General features: G+C 39.0%; 1 protein-coding gene across 6 annotated transcripts in view; it reads right to left on the reverse strand.

The window, feature by feature from the left end:
• The window catches only part of LOC124063371 (kelch domain-containing protein 8B-like), a 156152-nt gene that overhangs the window by 32051 nt on the left and 104302 nt on the right, over positions 1-19799 (reverse strand). For all 6 annotated transcript variants that reach the window (XM_046396971.1, XM_046396972.1, XM_046396974.1 and 3 more), the window contains one exon: positions 14015-14239. In XM_046396971.1, the coding sequence (XP_046252927.1) occupies positions 14015-14239 (225 nt within the window). The remainder of the gene's footprint in view (positions 1-14014; positions 14240-19799) is intronic.

Consider the following 19799-nt stretch of genomic DNA (forward strand, 5'->3'; position numbering starts at 1 on the left):
CAATAATACTCTGAACAGTAAGTCGGCCTTTTAATCGCATGCTTACACGCAGATATGTAACGCCTATTCCACAGTGAAACTGCTTCATACTTAACATAATTACAGTTGTTTGTGGCATCTGACAGTTAGCAGATCAGTTAAAAATGCATGAATATAATTACCATGAAGCCAATGTATTCATTTGCATACTGATGTCTGCGTCACCCCCGTGCTGCTATGTTGTGTGGTGAATAAACCATGTAGGAGGAAAACAAATCACAGTGATGACCTGTTGCATTTCACCACCGCTACAATCCCCTAAACAAGCACTGGGAGGCCACTTTTGGTAATGAAACTCATTACCAGCATCGGCTGAGAGAGGGAAAGTGATTGAAAGAGAGTGGCACAGAGTTAAAAAGCAAGAGAAGGTGAGGTAAACAGAAAAAAGAGAATCGTAAAGCTTTAGATTGGCTGTTTTTCTTCGACATTACACAAGCTAACCTTCTCTGATAATCAACAGACACGTCTAAAAAAAAACCCTATAATGTCAACTGAGCTGATTACTGTATAATTGTCTAGTAATCAGGGTCGATGTGGGGAGCAGATGCAGTAAAATGCGGTTTAGTTACAAATTACACAGTTTATAACAGTGTTTGAAAGTATTGTTTCTATTTCAGGTCTAATGCATTTGTCTTGCTATGCAGGAAATAAGGAGATTAGACAGAAAATTCAGATTCTCTTCCAACCCAGTTGCCAGAATGATTGGCATGGTTAACGTCATGATTACGTTTCTGTAAACCAAGGATATGCTAAAATTCTACCTTTGAAATGTTGTAACTTATTCGTTTTCAGTATTATGTTGACCATGTGTTTAAGCTGGATTTGTCATGCCAAACACTGATGGAAACTCTACCAAAATATCTTTTCAAAATGTTCCCTGTATTAGATCGGAATTCTTGCAGAAATATAATGCATACAGTCTTAAATATCTGTCTGGAGAAACAAATATGATTTCCCTGCTGTCTGAAGAAAGTCTAACATATCTGTGGTTTGCAGAAATATGTGGTGTACTTATTTTATTCTAGTGACTGGTCTATCTCATCCCTTGTTTCTATAATTGTGCTTTTACAAAAAATGTTTATATATTGCCAGAGGTCCCGAAGAAATTTGTGGTCAGTGTCTCTGCTCCCAAGTAGGCATACACTAAAAGGATGAGAGTGTGAAATCTGTGTGACCAGAGCAGGGCCACAAGGGACAGTGGCATTAAAAACTGTCAATAGTTCAATGAGACAGAAAGTGAGGAAAAAGCGGGGAAATTCAAAAAGTGAGAGGCCAGGGGAGTTAGAAGAGAAGGTGAAAGTGAGAGGAGGTGGACTGTCTGAGTGGACAGAAAGATAAAGCAAAAGGCTGAAAGGGAGGGAGACATTACGAATGTGTAATGTTTGTGTATGTCCGACTTACTACCTAAAGCATTGTAGCAATTTAAACTATGGTTATTTTCAAGAGTAAATAGCTTTTCATAGTGAATAGCGAGGTATGTCACTGATATATGACTGTATGTCAAAGAAACCTGTGTAATAACTCAAACCAACATATAATAACATGCAAATAAATGTACCATACATGTTTAATCATTAAAAAAATACTCTGAAATCTAGAGTCTCTGACGGTGGTAATGGACTTTCTAAAAATGTTATTCTTGCACAGTTATATGTTATACTTCAAAATTTGTCATTGGTGGTGTACATATCAATCTGTCTTTCCATATACAAATTTCATTGTAAATATTTGAAATCTTTGACATAACCAGTACACTTCAGATCAGAATCTATAAGCACTTTACCGGATAATCTGTGCTGACCATCAGTCCGATCAGAGGGAGGGAGGAGAGAAAATTAAAGAAATCTTAAAGATAAACAATGGGTTGACATAACATTCCCATTACAAGAAATCAGTTGGCAGATCAAAGCCCTGCATCCTAACCCTCTAAGGAGGGCTTGCTTGATTGACATGCCACATCTGGGAAGAGGGTTTGCAGGCTGGCGAGGTTGAGGCTTTATTATCTGAGTGAGCTCTAAAATCCATCGAAGTTTCACATAAATTTCAGCTGAAAACCCCGCATGACTTTTAAGCTGAGATAGAAGACAGATAGAAAATATCAAATCAACCCAGTGACCTGGTTCAGATGGCAGAGACATGGACAGGATATTTTTAAGCTGGGGAGATTGTGATGCAGGTGAAATAATGACTTTGCTACAAAGCAATCACCACCTCTGTTTGCCTGTCAGTCAACATTTTCACAAAGCCAAGCTTGTAACAGATGGAAGTGAATTCACTGTCTATTTGTACACACACACAATAACGTGGATAGATACTGTATATAAGTGTCTCAACAAAAATAAAATGCAAAATGTGCAGAAAATGTGCTTTGCTTCAGTGAGAACATATTTAGATTATGTATTTTCATTTTAATTACTGTATTGATGTCTTTTTGTTTTTCATTAGGTGGTTTCAACAGCGGAGCTGAATGAGAAAGAGGTACTTAAAATGTTTATGAAAACATTTTAAGGGAGAAACAGGCTATTTGTAACAAATTCTTGATTCATATTTCAGCACTGCCTTATTTCAGCTGTGTGCTCAAAAGCCTCTTATTTATTTGTTTTCTCAACTTTATTGAGTAAAAGGTGGACACATTTTTGATCTGAGATGCTGGTGGTAGTGTATCTAATGCAAATGATGGCTGTATATTTCACCCATAATTCTTAGATTTTGTAAAACCTTTGGAAAAGCTCAAACTCTCTTAAATCATACACACCTCACTTTAGAATAATGTGTATATTTCTCCAGTACTTTTCACCATTTTTCTTTTTCATAACTTTTCATCTGGGACTGGGTTAAAGTTTTAACTGGTCCACTACTTTGTGTTTCTGATGACAGGTCCGCAACTCTAATGACTTTCTTATCGGCCTCACCTGTACATTTTTGCGTAGACCAAACTATAGAAAAATGCTAGCACAAATGCTAACATCCTAAACTAAGATGCTGCATCTGCGTAATGTTAGCGTGTTAGCATTGTCAGTGTGAGCATGTTAGCTAGCATGTCAGCTTACTTGTGTCAGGATTTAGCTCAAAGCAGTCCTGTACCTAACTAGAGTAAATCCACACAGAGCTGCTGGGATGGCTGCAGTGTTCGAGTCTTTGTCAGGATCTGTCAGTGTTCCCCTCCTACTCTCCCTTTGTTCTCCTGTGTTTTACCCTCCCTTGTGTTTTGGCTTTGTCCATGTCTCGTTCTTCCCCTCTCCTTGTCTGTCGCTGTAGTATGTCGTTGGGCATGGTGACCTGGTTTCCTCTTCCCACCTCTGCACCTGCACACCTGCTAGCAATTCACTGCAATCAGCCCCAACCCTGACCACTGCTTAAAAACTGGTTCACCCACACCATTTTCGCCAGATTGTTTCAACACTCATTGTGGTTTCAACACTTCAGGCTCTCTCTTTTGGAGAACGTTTTGTTATTACTTCCTTGGTATTACTTTCAGTAACTTTGCCTCTCTTTTTACCTCAGATCCACTGCCTCCCTCCACCACTCCACCATGCTCAGCTCACCTCCTTTATTTGTTTGATTGTTGGATGACAACACATTAGATTTTTGTGTAGAATCCAAATGACACTATTTCTAAAGCAGTTCGTGTCTTGGCACAAGAATCCTGAACTGGTTGAATTCCCTGAACCAAGATAAATCTGGTCCTAAAGATGTGGGCTCTGAATTCACAGAAAAATCCAGCCCTGTGGCACCTTCCTGCAGGGTTGTGCGGAGGCGTGGGTATGTTTATTTGTGTTTTAGCATCTAAGAGCTGGGAAAAATATCCAAAAATAATTTAGAATTCCTCTGATTCACAGATTTGCTGTCCCCAACGCCTCATGTAATGTCTAACTCACTCGACCACAGCTATTCTCTCAAGTCAGGGCAGAGTGGTCGGTCCAATCTTAGGCATTAAGTGAAAGCAAAAAAGTCATTTGTGTATCTGTCCCATGGATTGGGTTGGGTCCAAAATTTTATGGGTCTTTCCACCAAGTTTCATGAAAGTCAGGCCATAAGTTTTTCCATAATAATACTGACAGACAAATGGAGAGACAAACGGGAAACACAAACTACCAAAAACACAACCTACTGGCAATAGAAGATACAGAGCCATTTACCATCAGATTAAGGTATACATTTCAGCTTCTCTCTCATAATTGATCTTGATCAATTATTATCAAGATCAATTGATCACAGTTATGATGTTTACAGGAGTGCTGACCAAAAACAGGGTTTCATTCATAAAGGCGGTTGTGTTTACATTTAATCTTGTGCACAAGAATGATCAGCCCTCAGAACTACAGCTTTATTTGCCGTGGTTTAGTAGAAGATACAGTATCTCGCACAGAGCAATGACTCACAGTGAACACCAGGACATCCATTAACCCTGCATGCTGCTCTGCTTCTAACCAGAGCTGAATCCTGATGTAGAGAACATTTAAATGCAAATCACCTTGATTAAAACATTTCAGAGACTGTACAAAAATGAACAGGTAATGAACCTGCTCAGCATTAGCAGAGGTCCAGAAGATAATAACCTCTATTAAAGAGCATAATCACACAACAGCTCTCTTTGACACTCACGTGCATGATTGTTGTGCCACTAAATTAAACTGGATGGATCTAAACTTGCAGGGTTTGTCTTCTCATGTTCTCTGTTTTTCTCAATCCACATTTCTATTCTCGTGTCCTACTGCACTCTGTGATTCTCCCACGGTCTCAGTGGGCGGTGCTGTGTTGTGTGTCTGAAGCTTCAGGAAGACATTGTTTATGAATATGTTGCTGTTATTGTTATTGCTTTGATGAGTAGCACCATGGCACACTCACTTGTATCCCTGCTCCTGGAATCTGTAATAGCTGTGTGTCAATCACACTGCTGCTGCCGCCGAACCCATTAAGTCGCCCCCATCCCCCACACCCCAGGACACTGAAATGAAAATGGACAAATGCTAAATGCAGGGCAACAACAGCAATGGATGGAAATTAATCACTGAAACACACACATGACAAGCCAGGTACAAGAAAAGAGAGTCAGCTCAAGTTTTGCTGCTCATGCAAATATCTATGAAATGTCAACACTAAAATGCATGCATTAATACATACTGTATGTTGAATGCACAAAAACTGAAGCTATAACAAGATGTTTACCAGAATCACATCAGTATCATTTGTGCAAGATCTCCAGGGTTTTTCTTCTTTGCTGAAACTCTTAAAGGTGCTATACCAACAAGATTGGATTACTGTGAATTTCTACTGTACAGAATTCATGTTAAATCATTACTTCTAGAACAAGAAGCAGCGGGAAAGAAGTTACTCCGACTTTTAATCTCTCTGCTCAAAATAGCATCTTTTGAAGGGATTTTAACATTCTTCATGAGGTGTTTTAGTGCTGTCACAGCCAACTGTATCTGTGTGTAGTCTGTATCTTAGTCTGTATCTTAGTGATATGATTATTAGACGTATCTCGGCCAGGTCGCTTAGAAAAATGCTAACTGTCCCGATAATTGTGTGATAACAATTAGTTAGTGGTCAGCTTAGAGTTAGAACCACATCATCCTAGACTGTGGAATTCTGTTTCAGACTATTAAAACACGTTCATTACTTTAAATGAGAATTTTTAAGCACTTGAAGTTGCTCTAATCAATATTTTTATGTTAACCACAGGTGATGTCACATTGCATCTCATAACTTTTTTTGTTTTGATTCAATGCCCTTCCTCTCATCAGAACTGTTTTCAGTCAGCGGCTACAGCAAAGGTGTTTGTGAAGCACTGAAACACTGAGTTTTAGTATTTAGTATTAATAGATAATAAAATAAAAATAACAGATCTTTTCCCCATTGTTTACTGAACACTGAGTGTTTCAACAATCACCATTAAACCAGTAACCATAACATCTCCACAAACACTGTGTTGAAAGTAAACACATCAATCAATATAAGCTACTTCTTGGGGAAAAAATGATAATTAAAAAATAATAAAATAAGTTGAAATAAAATTAAGAAAAACTCTTAATTATTTGGGTCTTCCTGTAAATTTTGTGAATGGTATACATTAAATTATTATAAAAACACTGTGCCTGTCAGTCATGCATGTCTTTATTTGCATACAGAGTGGAAAAGCTGTCACTTTAATGGATGTGAAGACGCAGTGTAATGCCAGATGTTAACTATCAGACTTAAACCTGTCCACTTGTGATCAGATAACCCATGTTAGTAAAGGGTATGAATAGACTTGTTAGACACTCCCAGCCTGGAAAACATGCAGGCTTTTCAAACTTTATGCTTCCTGTTTGTTCTGCAGACATTTGTTAACAACTGGTCATCTTCAGGCTCAAGCCAATAAAACCATAAAGACAACATCAGGATTATTATTATTATTATTGTTATTATTATTTCTCCTATTACAACAATGCTGCATTCACAACTAAACCACGCACAGGAAACAGCTTTCAAGTCTGGGCTGCATCTCTAAGGCGAGGTGAGAATTAGGCCTGATAGTTGTGAATAAGGCCATTATAGTCTAAAGCCAAACACATTAAACCCGAGCAAGCGGACTAACAAAAGCAAAGGGATAAATCAAATGTTATATCTCAAACTGACAGGCACAGGGCAGTGTGAAAGGATGCATTGTTAATATGGATGGATGGAGATTAGACTCACTTGATTTTACACATAAATTCCACATACACATTGAGGAGAGGGTGGGGGTGGGGGGGGTTCACAAGAGAGCAACTACATTATTCCCATTTCTGCATACACTGAGGCACTTCCAGCTCGTAAGCACCTGTGTCTCGACAGACGTAGGTTTTGCTTTGTCTCTCTCTCTACCTCTCTCTCTCTCTCTCTCACACACACACACACACACAATGCATTCATCCAACCATGAGCAGCTAAATCATAGAATATATTATAGAATATTTAATTATCTTCCTTCATGAGGCTGCACCAAGCTCAGTCATCTGTGTGTGTGTGTGTGTGTGCGTGTGAGTGTGTGTGAGTGTGTGCGTGTACCAGGTGCAGCCACTATATGTTCATGATAGTATGGCACAATGACAAAGCAAAAATGTCATATATGTTGTCAAACTAACACTTGCTAACGAGCACCAAACACAAAGTACAGCTGAGGCTGATGGGAATGTCATCGTGTTGTTTGATTTGTTTACAGCACTAGAGGAAAAGTTAGAAATCAGCAAGTGATTACAATTCATCAACAGGGGGACAAAAATGTCTGTGCCAAAAATCACAAAGATAAGTGTATTAGGATACATCATCTGGGAACCATGAATACCTTTGCCAATTCATCCAGTAGATGTTAAGATACAGTACTTCTAAATATTGGACTCATCTTGTGTCACCACAGTAAGCAGGCCAAAATGTGCCAAAATAAGCAGTCTTCCCTGCTCATCCAGCTGGTAAAAACATTATTTCCTGTCCACCACTACAAACTTTCCACCACTTTCATGATGTTTTTCAACTTTCTGCTCATACAGTTTTTCTTTGGCTCGTCACTGACCTTTTTCACAGCAGATATTTTGACATGTCATAGCAGGAAAAGCCAAATGTCTGCTGTGAAAAAGGTCCACTCCCAGGTCGCCTGCTGTCCCACAACGTCTCGAAAGGTGATTCACTGTGCTGCGCTTTGCGTTGCGTTGTGCTGTGTTCAGTGGGTTTTCACTTGGAGGTGAAATGTAGTTGATGTTGTGCTGTTACAGCTGCATACTGCTACGCTGGTGCCAAGAACTGGCCACCTTTTGAGTTATCCGCTGCCCTCCTGTCAGAGCAGGTCAACACAGCAGTGGTGATGTTTCATCAGTTTTTAGGCACAACCAAAAAATAAATCCCTGAAATCACACACTCTCCTGTATTGATGTTTTGTTTGTGTTTCATTTATAGTCTCTATTCTTCAACCCACTCACCTGATCACACAGAAAAAAAAAAAGTTGTATCCCAAAGGCTCAAGTGCTTGAGCACCCAAGAAAAAGACTGATCACTTTAGAAATGCATCTGTGTGTTATTAACTACAAATCACATTTAATTGTTCACACATAAGGCATGGGGTTATTAAACACTGTGAACATCATTATGTTGTGGCCAATATGTTATGTTAATACTAACCCCTGACTGTGTGCCGATGTGGTGTAGACTGTTATGATTTGTAGCTGAGCACTGCCACATTTCATCAAGGAGGCCTAATAAAGTCCAAGCTCAATAAAAGAGTGATTTTGTGACAGTCACCACTGGTGGTATTCACTTAATTTGGGCACACACAGGCAAAACCGTTAATTGGCGCCTATGTGCCATACACTGTAACAAATTTTCCTGTTAAATTACAGTAAACTACTGGCAGCTACAGATGTCAGCTTCCAACTGTTATTTTATGGTGTATCTACTGTGATCTACAACAGTTTAATACTGTAAAAATATTACAGTACTGTGCTGAATGGAAAATAAACATTACAGTATTATACTGTCAGCTCTTTGGTTGCCATTATACCATTATTTTACAGTTTCTACAGTATTCTCCAATAACAACTTATTACTGTAAAACTATGTTGAATACTGTAGAATGTGATCTTCACAGTGATATAAGCTAATGATTTAAAAGTTCCACATTTAAAAATGAAAATCCCATAAATAATAATAATAAATGAACAGAATACCACAGAAATAGCTCAGACAAGAGATTGCTTGTGGGCAGACAAACAGTGGGCATTTATTAAAGCTTAACATTTTTAGTGTCCATAAGAATCCATAAGAACACCATTAACATAACATTACATGTATTAAACTTTGTATTGTCCTCCTGGATAAAAAAAAAGTGGGTCTGGTTTGACTGTTTGGAAAACATAAAGTACAAATCTTCAGCCAATCCCACTTTACTAACTTTACTGCAAGTTTTTTTCCTTCTTTGCTCCTCCCTTCACCCAAAGACAACAGTTACTGCTACCTTAAGTAACGTGCCTCAACAGAGTTAAACTTTTGTCCATATAGTTGTAACTAATGCTAGCTTGCGGCACATAATTTTAAGCGAGTCTTATTGGCAGAAAAACAGTCAATAAAATGTTAATCCGACACAAAATACCATAACAGCATTATGTTGAGTTTTGCAAGATTATATTTACGTTCTTAAGAAAGCCACGGGATCAGGATGGATAAGGGTATGCTGTGCAGTTGACGAGACAACCGGGAGAAAACAGCGGGTGGGGCTTCAAGTCTGATTTAACAAAATACTGTATTATACTGTAAGATTTTACAGAAGCTTACTGTTAAGATTTATTTCCTCAAAGACATAAGAGTTTATAGTATTCAACAGTATTAATGAAAAACGGTGCACTACTGTACAAAATATCCTGTATTTTTACAGCAACTTGTTACAGTGTAGATCATAGATACAGTGTTATGATCATAGAACACCAGCATTACTAAGTGATTCTTACCAGCTATACAGGTAATAATTTCCCTATAAGCAAAACTCACCACTGGATTCTCAAACATGACTGCACCACTAGGAATATTCCTAAAGACTGAAGTCCCTGATGTTTAAAGAGTAAGTTTAAACATCAGGGACTTCAAACATCTGGGAAGTTTACGACTGACTGATTAATCCCACACATTCATAGTCACAACCTCTAACACAGCCAGTATAATGTTTGATAATGTATTGGCTTCAGTTTACTGCACTTAACACCATGCCACTTGGGTCATGAAAGTAGAGAATGTTCATTCAGTAAATAAAGTTCTCAAAAAAAAAAAATAAATAAAAAAACATTAGTTAAAATCACAGTAAGGAGGCTCAGAAACCATCAAGTGGATTACTCTTAGCTCAATGTCCAAAACACTGTGAATACTGGCCAGAGTTACTAGCTTTCTTGTCATGTTTCTCATCTGGACTCAGTTTTTTTTTTCTCTGCAACTCTAAATTGTGATCCAACTGAAATCAAATCAATCAAGTCACGACTCTGTGCACCGAGCTTCGAGTCCATCTATCCATCTATCTACCTTTAAGATATATAATCAATCATATTTGCAGTGAAGACATTTTGAAACACCACCTCACTGAATCTAACGGCACCGTATGCTCTGGGGGGCTGAAAAGATCCAGTCTATAAAGCTACTTCACATTAAAAATATAGACAGAACATATAAACAGCCCCTGTTCACCAAATAGAAATGTTTTCCATTCATCCATCATGTATACTTCCAACTGACCTTGAAGTGTGCACTCACATATTTTGCTGCATGCCCACACATTTGAACATGTGTAGGCCTGTTCCAAATTTATGTTATTTTTCATGGGCTTTCACTCTCTAAGTTTATATTACAGCATAGTGTATAAAATCACACAGTATTTCAAAGATTTTCAACTTCAGGTGAGAATCACAGGAGGTTCTTATCTTCTCATTCGGCTAATAAAAATTAATGGTAGAGAAAAACATTCAAAATGCCACTGTGAGTGACCATAAAAGCCAAGCCACGAGAACAGCATTACACGCTCCCAACACTTCTCAATTATTATTGTGGGATGACTCATATTATGATATGGTGTTTCTGGTGTACTGTTGATATTAGATTTGAGATTACGCAGAGGAGCAAAACATATCCATAAAGAGCTGGGCACATAACAGAGTTCACCATCTGATAATCCATCCATCCACTTGATAATTAACATTCCTGCAACGTACCTGCAGTGTTAACATACTTGTGGAGTCTGCAGATGCTGCTGTATATAGATTCTTCCTGTAAAGACAGTAAATCGCTGCACCTTCTTCATATCCACATCACGCTTACCCTGCGTTCAGCTTCAGTACTCAACATCCTGCAGATGAAGCTACTGAAAGCTCGACAAAAGCACTTCAGGAACAGTGGTTCCAGCAGAGCGGTCATCCTTGAGCTTCTTACTGAGATTGTCTTACTCTGTGCCCTTCTCTGCTGACATCTTCCACCAAAGCAGTTTTTTTTTCTTTTTTCCATTTACTGTCAACTGGCATGGCGGAATCCATTTCTGCTCTTATGATAACTGGCCTGAAGTTTAATGGTTAAGTAGCCTCACTGTAGTGCATTCAACCGATAATGACAAATGCTGTTTGCACTTGTGGTAGAATCTCCTAAAAACATGATAATTTATTGCCACATGTGGCGTGGTAATGCTAAAGTGTGTGTTAAGGTGTCCACAGATTGTATGATCTCATAAATTCATTGCATGACACACTGGGCAAGGTGGGACCAAGTAAAATCTTTGCTGCACTCTGTGTCAGACTGTATAATGTAATTTTATGGTATGTCAGATGGCGTAATGAATGTTTGATAAATTATAGTGCTGATGTACAGTAAGTAGAAAAATATAATGCTGGCAGAGACATTAGAAGGGACACAATCGGCCTTCCATCAGCTTCCATCAGTGCTCCCCAGCATGGTGTCATTCCCAGGGCCCTCTGTTTGGTCATGTCCCTCTGTGTATCCATATGCAGAAGTGTCTGTATTGTTGAGTACAATGTCACAGATCTTTGCATTAACCTCGCCAAGTAGTGTTTGTGCCTAAACCTAAAAATAATCATTTCTGGAAGCACACTGACCTGCTGGGAATGGACAGCTTTCAGCCTACTGGAAGGCAAGCTACTTTATCTGGTATTATAGACAGGTGTTTATGTCAGATATTACATTAGGGCCTTGAACCTGACAGGTAATAGGTGATCATTTATTTATTCTTCTGTTAAGGGCCAAAATAAATGTGATGTCAGAATGATACACAAACTGTTTTTGTCTATGAAAATAGCCATTATTAGAGGAAAGGCAAAAAAAAAAAACAAACATATGGCATATGGCATATGGATGATTCCAAACTTTTGAACAGTAGTAGTGTATCTACAACAGAAATACTTTATATGTGATTAAAAAATACTTAGCTATTGCCCATATGGCTGCTGGGCATCAACAGATGTTCACACTGCCCATGTTACCACCATCACCTCAGTGTTGATTCATCTTTTAGCCAGTTATAAAAAGGTGAAACCATGGTAATCCCCTGAAATGAACTTCCCCTAAAATGCATAGCACCAAGAAGGACATGATTCTTCTCCATCTTGTTCAAAAAGATGATATTGTACACTCTGACAGATGCTGGGACCCATCTGGAATATCAGATGTCTCATTCGTTGTAATATCAGACATAATTACATTAATATATGATGGAGGCACACTGTTCTGTTTTCATGGTGCTTAAAATGGGATTTGGAGCAGATGCTGTGATCCTTGCACAAAAGCACAAAATAATAGCATGGGCTAATTAAAGCTTATCATAGCACAAATCATCTTGTTCTCATTTTGTGCATCCTGTTTCTGGTTCTGATCCTTCACAGTGTAGCAAAATACTTGAAGTACAATAACTGAGTATGGCACAGAGGTAAAATCGCTCACAGATTCACAGCACCTGAGGGCATTTTCAAACCACTAATGTGGTTGCTTCATCTAAATCAGCATATTACCCATACTGCATATATGCATTTGATCAGTTATGTTTTATGCGGCAACATTTCAAGTGAGCCATAACTCAAGGAAAGAAATGTGGTGCAGGGAAGGACTTTTTCTATCTGCATCTCCATCAGCTTTGATATGATCTGATTCAAATGATGCATAATCTTCCCATATTTGGCTTGGATTATGAGCACAGAACAGATCATGTTCTCACTCCATTCAAAGTGCTCCGGGGTGGCACTGCATACATTGTGAGAAACCCAAACAACCATTCTTTTGGGCTGCATACAAAGCAGCGTCTCTCTCCAAATGCATCAAAGGAAGACAAAATGTCCTGAACCTGAGGTTATAACATTTTATAGAAAAGCAATTTTTAAATCATTGTATGACTTGTGTTTTTCTTTGTTCTGAACTGTTGTACCTCACAAGATTTAGTAGTGTGCTTTGTCTCTTTGCATCACCTTAAATTCTATGAGTCATTCCCACCTAGCGGTTAGTCCTGCCAGGGGCAAACGGAAATTATAAAAACAACCCTTGACTAAGAAACTTGTGGACCAGCCGCAGTTTACAGGGGTTAAATAGTGATGTAAAGGAGATTACTTAAAATAACTATTATATAATAATACATGAAACATGTGTGATGTTAGACTTGCTATTCAAACCATCTCAGGTGAGAACTGCAATTCTCACATGTGGACAAAACATCAGAAACATCTTTTTATATAATACAATCCACCTAACACTTTAACAACAAATTAGTAATACCAGCAAAAGATGCATATAAATAAGCAGGGTAACTAGCATTTAAGCAATGCCATATGCTTTGCATTGGATCTTACATTTTTCACATTCCAGTCACTGTTTACTGAGCAGTACTGTTGGTATATGATTCAGATTCAAACTGGACAGTACACTAGCAACATAATTAGGTTAATAGTTTTCATTCATTTCACACTTGAATAGGAGAGGAGCCCTGCAAAGGATGTCAGAACTTGTCACAGAGACAACATATTAGGAATACTTTAACAGTGAGTACCTTAGATTAGCTTGTCTGTGTTGTCTTCTGCCTACCACTCCAACTGTAAAACCTTATTAAACCCCCTATTCTTAATGACTTGTGGTCCCGAATTCACTCTGCAGTCCTCCTGTTGCAACCAGCAGCACTAAATGCATTGACGAGTCAGTTTAAAGCGTTTAGATGCTTCTATTTCAGGGCATTTCAACTTGTACCAGTACCAGTACCAGTGTACCAGCAACAGTAAACTACAAGCTCCATCAGTATCAACATGATGTTGTTTCAACATAAAAGGTGCAGCTGGAGCTACAGGAAGAAGCCTGGTAAAACAATGCGATTGGCAGGAGGAGGGACAGTCAGTCCTGAACCATTGGACTGGTCAGCTCATTACACAGGGCCAGGTACTTGTGTCATTGTATCAGAATCGCTTATTGTTATCACATATTGTATAGTTAGGTCACTGCTTACCTTGATCCAGATCATACTCCTCCATGGTGCTGACAAAGTGAGGTCTGGAGTAGAAGTTATGCGGTCCAGGCTGCTGGAGGCCCCCCAGGCTGAAGAGGCTCCGCTCATTTGTGGCACAGCAGGAAAAGGCCCTCCGGCTTGGAATGCAGGGGTAACGTGTCCAGCTCTTCATCTCCAGGTCAAAAGCCTCCAGCGCCGTCACCGGCATCTTTCCCTGACGACCACCTGGGGGGGGGGGCAGACGAATGGTCAAATTCACATTCACAGTACCTTGATGTTGATTTTGAGGATTCATATGTCCAATGAGTTTATTCATCTACTGGGAATATGATACTGTAACAATCTCCTGGGTTATATGATTGAGCTGAGATTTTTAGCAATAATCATTTCTGGATTAGTAACATCTAGATGTAACATCTCATAAATGAAATACATATCCAGCACTATTAGCGCATATATAGATATTAAGATATTTTCATTGTTTTTAAATCCCCTGCTTCTGCCGTAAAGTTTCCTTGGCATTTATGTCAAATTATGGCAAGCGTGCAGACCAACACCGGGGCCACATTCAGTTTTGAATGGAAAGCGGAGCACAGCAGCAGGGTGCTCCCCTGGGACGCCTACAAGTTGTTTACTTCCATAAATCATAACTTAACCTTGTAAAGTACAACTACAAGAGGAAGGCAAAGGGGGAGCATATAGCGGGCAGTAAGAATGTGAATGATGGAGAAAGGAAGGAGAGGCTGAAGTTATTGCTGGCCAATGTGAGAGTGGTGTTGAGGGTGTAAGAAAGGACCAATGGAAGAACTGGAAAGAAAATAACAAGAGAAGAATATGGAAACAGATGGCAAAGAAGAAGGCAGAATGACAATATGAGACATCGACGCCGAAATTGTGCAAAAGGGAGGAGAATGTGGAGGAGGGAGAGAAGAAAGTCGAAGAGGGTCAGCTGGAGTAGGCAGGGTGGCATGGAGATCGATAGCAGTAGCGAGACAAAGAGTCGAACTGAGTGGGAAGCATTAGAGTCAGAGAGAAAGAAGGACATTTTGAGCTAGAATATCTGCTGATTACAGCGTTTAGGATCAGTAAATACAGGCATGAAAAATCTGCACTAGAACTAGAACTTCAAATACAGAGATAGGGCGTAAAATCTGAATAGAACAAAATATCAATATCAAACATATTCATTTTTCTGATTTGTTTTTATGCTGCTGAAAAGTGCAAAGCAAACATCACTTTCCATCTCCTCCTGTACACATCCAGATAGTTAACAAGTATTACCCATTTCCACTTGATTTGTCGCTATTTGTCGCTCCTGCACATTTTTCTTTTTCCCTCAAGCATTTCCCCACTTAGCTTAAACTGCAGCACCCACCACTAGGATCCATCCCAAAATGCCCAAAGTGGCTGATGTAAACAATTGTGGCAATTTATGATTTATCTGCTGTTAACTGACATAACTTCAGGAGCAGCAACAGTTTCTGAGATTGGACATCTGTCCTTGTAGTGATTTAAATTCCTTATTAGTCTTTGGAAAAGTAAAACAGTACTGTTACTCCTTCCTCCAAAAACAGGGGATATTCATTCAGTCAATCAAGATATATAACTATCATGATAAATAAAGCTCTCACATAATAAAGGATGTACATTATATGAAAATTCTGTGAGTTTTTATGGGCATATTGTTTAGATTCACAGAAGAATTTTGATCATTACTGAAGAATTTTAAAGTGGCATAAAGCCTGCTGGGTTAGGTCATAGGCTAATAAGTTGCCATTCACGAGGAACGGAGTGTATTTAAATCAAAGGCAGTTCAGGTACCCACTGAAAATCCCCCCACCTCCCCCCCGCCCCCATAGTGAAACGGCGCAGCGAGTAGCATGAGTGCACAAGACAGGCAGTACCTTCCCACTACATGACACACAGAGAGACAGAGAGAGAGAAAGACAGAAAGAGAGTGAGAAATATTGACCTGGATATCCAGTTATAGAATAAACAGCATGAATATCACATTATTCTGTTTGCACATCGCTCATAGCTCTGTGTGTAATATGATATAATACAATTAAACTCGCATCTGTCTATTTCTGTGTGTGTGTGTGTGTGTGTGTGTGTGTGTGTGTGTGTGCACGCGCGTTGTATCCACGTGGGTGCCCTCAAGATTAACTATCCCTCTTTGTCCCTTGCACTCTGCAGATGTCATTAGCTTCAGCCACATCAAGATGAAGTAGCTTGCTACTATCTGAAGAGAACTTGTGTTTATTTTCTGGCCATTTTTTTTGTTGTTGCACCATGTTTCTATTTTTCCTTTTTTTTTTTTCATTTCAAAGAATAGGTGTATCTGCTCCTCCACCAACTACACTGACAGATTTTATTGTCCAGCACACCCAACTAATCGGTGGTATGAAGTTCAGAGCCACCATCACCAGCCCTGACAATGCTGTCAGGAACAAAGCTGAATCTATGTCGTGCACTGGAGAACATATAAGAAAGACACTATTTATTATATTCTTTGTAGTGTGACAATACATGATATTTTCATTTCACGGTTGGGAGTAGCCAGACAAACAACACTAAAATCCAAGGTAAGATGTGAGACTTGACAGGTAGGACTGTAATTCAAAAGGTTTAGAATGCTGATGTGCCCCAATTCAAAAGGTTAGAACCATATGTAACTAAATATTTTGAGAAACACACTTTTTACTCTCATATCCACGTCCATTTAATATACTGTATATGGCTACAGCAAGCAGATTTTAGCATAGCACAAAGAGTGGAAAATGGTGAAAACACAAGTACAAAAAAAACAAGTACATTTCCCCAAATGTCAAACACTTCAAATTGGAAGACATGAGTGGGAAATATTAGTGTACAACGACAGATTTAAAGGTCCAGTGTGTAGGATTAATGGCAGAAATGGAAATAAATATTTATTCTATTTTTCAATTGTGTACAATCACCTGAAACTAAGACCTGTGTTTTTGTTATTTACTCACGTCCTTTCACAGCCATGTTGTGCCATGTAGTCTTGAATGGAAAAACAAAATACTGACTCTGCCAGATGCCATTAAATCCTTCACAGCAGACCTTTAACAGTTTGTGAAACCAAACTGTGGTCTCAATTGGGGGTATTTAATAACTAATGGCTTTGTTTGAAAAATGTGGTGACTAAGAAGAGCTCAATGTACTGTATAAGTTGTATATTGTATAAGTTAAGAAAACATCTTGATCAGTTTGAAACAGCAGTGATGAGAGAATCAGGTGATACCGGCTTCATCAGTACACATAGTATATAACACAGTGTAAAAATAATCCAATACAAGCGGAAGGACTGAATTCAAAACACTAATTAAGTAGTACAGAACAGTTAGAAGCAAAATATATTTTAAAATATTTTTAAAATAAAATTCATTCTCATTATGTGACAAAATGACCCAGAGAGTCTCACTGTTATCTTTAATAATATTTAAATATCATAGGTCCAACTGACATTTTAATGTTGCATCTGGTGGAAATGCTGCAAATCTGAAGTACATGTTTCGTCTATAAGAATCAATCTGATTTTATAAATTAATCACATATTTGGTTGAATAATTATCTACAGTGTAGTGCAATATGACCGAAGGGTTTCCCATGAAATGCTGTGGAGTAGAGGTGTAAAACTGCATCAGCTGTAAATAGTGGAGGTGCTGAGCTCTCTCTGCCACAGCACATTACCACAGAATCATTTTATCCCTCTGGTGGAGCATGTGAGGAAAAAAAATGATATGGAAATGACCAAAGCTCCTGCTCTCAGGAGGTTACAGCTACTTTGTCCTGAATGTGAATTGTGTTGTTGCTTGTGGTGAAATGGATTCATTTCTTTGCAGAATGCCTTTTCGGTGAGATAAAATGATCACACCGTGCTTTGTGTGCTTCACAGTTTCTCAGCAGTGATGTGAAATTTTGACCAAGTGTCAATGAGCAATAACAGCCTCCCAAATAGACATAATGAGAACAAATGCAACCTCTGATCATGGATAGCAAATGACTGGATGACAGCCCTGCTCTGGAGAAGAACCAAAACACAGAGTGAAATATTCACAAAGAGAAAACTGAGGCAGGTGTGATGCTTTCCAGGCTACGCTCGTGGAGGTTAGCCCCACTCCAAACCGGAAATTTATCTAAATTCTAATCTTTCTGTTTTTAGATGTCTTGTAGATGATATTCTGACATGAAACAGCCTATGAACTTCTGAGTTTTCACCATTCAAGCTTCTCATCCACCATATTGCTATCTGTAACTCATGATGCATTACTTACAATGTGTCAACCAAAGGAAGTTACAATTGAAATATGGCACCACCTGCACTTCTATTGGTTCCCTATAAGTCTTCACTATGCCACGCTGTCTGCCAATGGTCACCTTTTTCCCACAAAAATGAGAGGTTGGATTACAGCAAAAGAAAGTCTTTGTGCCAGTGTGCGAACAAATTTGTTTTCCCTGGTAACAGCAGAACAAGCGGAGCATCTGTGGAAACTCTACCATGTAAAAGAAAGCGAACCCCATTGAGGGGGTGAATGAAGGCAAAGAGGAAAAACGAGTGAATGGACAGCACACACTTGATGGAGAAAGCTCCAATGTTGTGTCGAAGTCTGTTACCCCGTTGATGTGTTTCTCCTTACCACTGGGCCTCAAGAGAGGTCAGAACTTTCTTTCTACAAGGTCATTAACAAAACCTGCCTACGTAGCCAGGTGTTTTGTCCTGCCTTTATCAAAGTAGTGAGTTTTTCATTTTAAATTGGGATCTTTAAAGTTATCTTGGACAGAAGCCTGGGTGCTAGTGGTAACCATGTTGCTAACTCAATGCTCGCTAATGCTAGAATTAAGAAGAAGAATTAATTAAGAATTAAGAATCACTTTATTGACAGTATATATATTTTTACATACACACACTGAATTGGTCTTCTGCATTTAACCCATCCTTAGTTGAATACACACATGCAACACCCGGGAAATTACATGCAGTGAAACACACACAGGAGCAGTGGGCTGCCACTGTCAGGCACCCGGGGAGCAAATTGGGGATTAAGTGCTTTGCTCAAGGGCACATCAGCCGGCTACTACCATTAGCCATTAAGTTGTCTTTGCAACGGCAGCTCCGACAATAATGCTGTATATATAATAAATTAGAATAAAATTCAGGGGTGGGGGAAAGTCAAAACGTTTTGTGTTTCCACTTTAAAGTTTACAATTTTTGATTTTAATATATTCCTGAGCTAAACCCGCCCTTTTCCCAACAACAGGACCTTTTTCTCCTACAGTGCAGCTTTTTAACTCTAACACTGTCCTTCTGATGAATATTGAACCAAGACTGTGACACTCCTCGACCCTGGAGAGTCTGACAGAAGAGAGTGTTTCTATTAGTTCCTCTCACTGCTCCAAAATCACCAGGCAGAAAAAAAAATCACAGACCTAAAAGGCCTTGGGTGAAAACAGTTCAACACTCATACATCTCCTCTCAGTAGGTGTGTGTGTGTGTGTGTGTGTGTGTGTGTGTGTGTGTGTGTGTGTGTGTGTGTGTGTGTGCAAAAAAGTAAAACAGAGGAGATTTAAATTAGGTTTAAACACCACATGTGTGCACAAACACAACTTCTAGGGATGTGATCACTACATCATCAACACATTTGATGATGTATCATGTCACTGAAACTCCCCCAGGCGTTCCTAGAAACATAATGCCTCCATCCATGGCTATTAAAAGTGCAGAGGTATAAAAAACATTTTGGGATCCACTTGAATAGAA

This window comes from Scatophagus argus, chromosome 8, assembly GCF_020382885.2.
Source record: "Scatophagus argus isolate fScaArg1 chromosome 8, fScaArg1.pri, whole genome shotgun sequence".
Taxonomy (NCBI): Eukaryota; Metazoa; Chordata; class Actinopteri; family Scatophagidae; genus Scatophagus; species Scatophagus argus.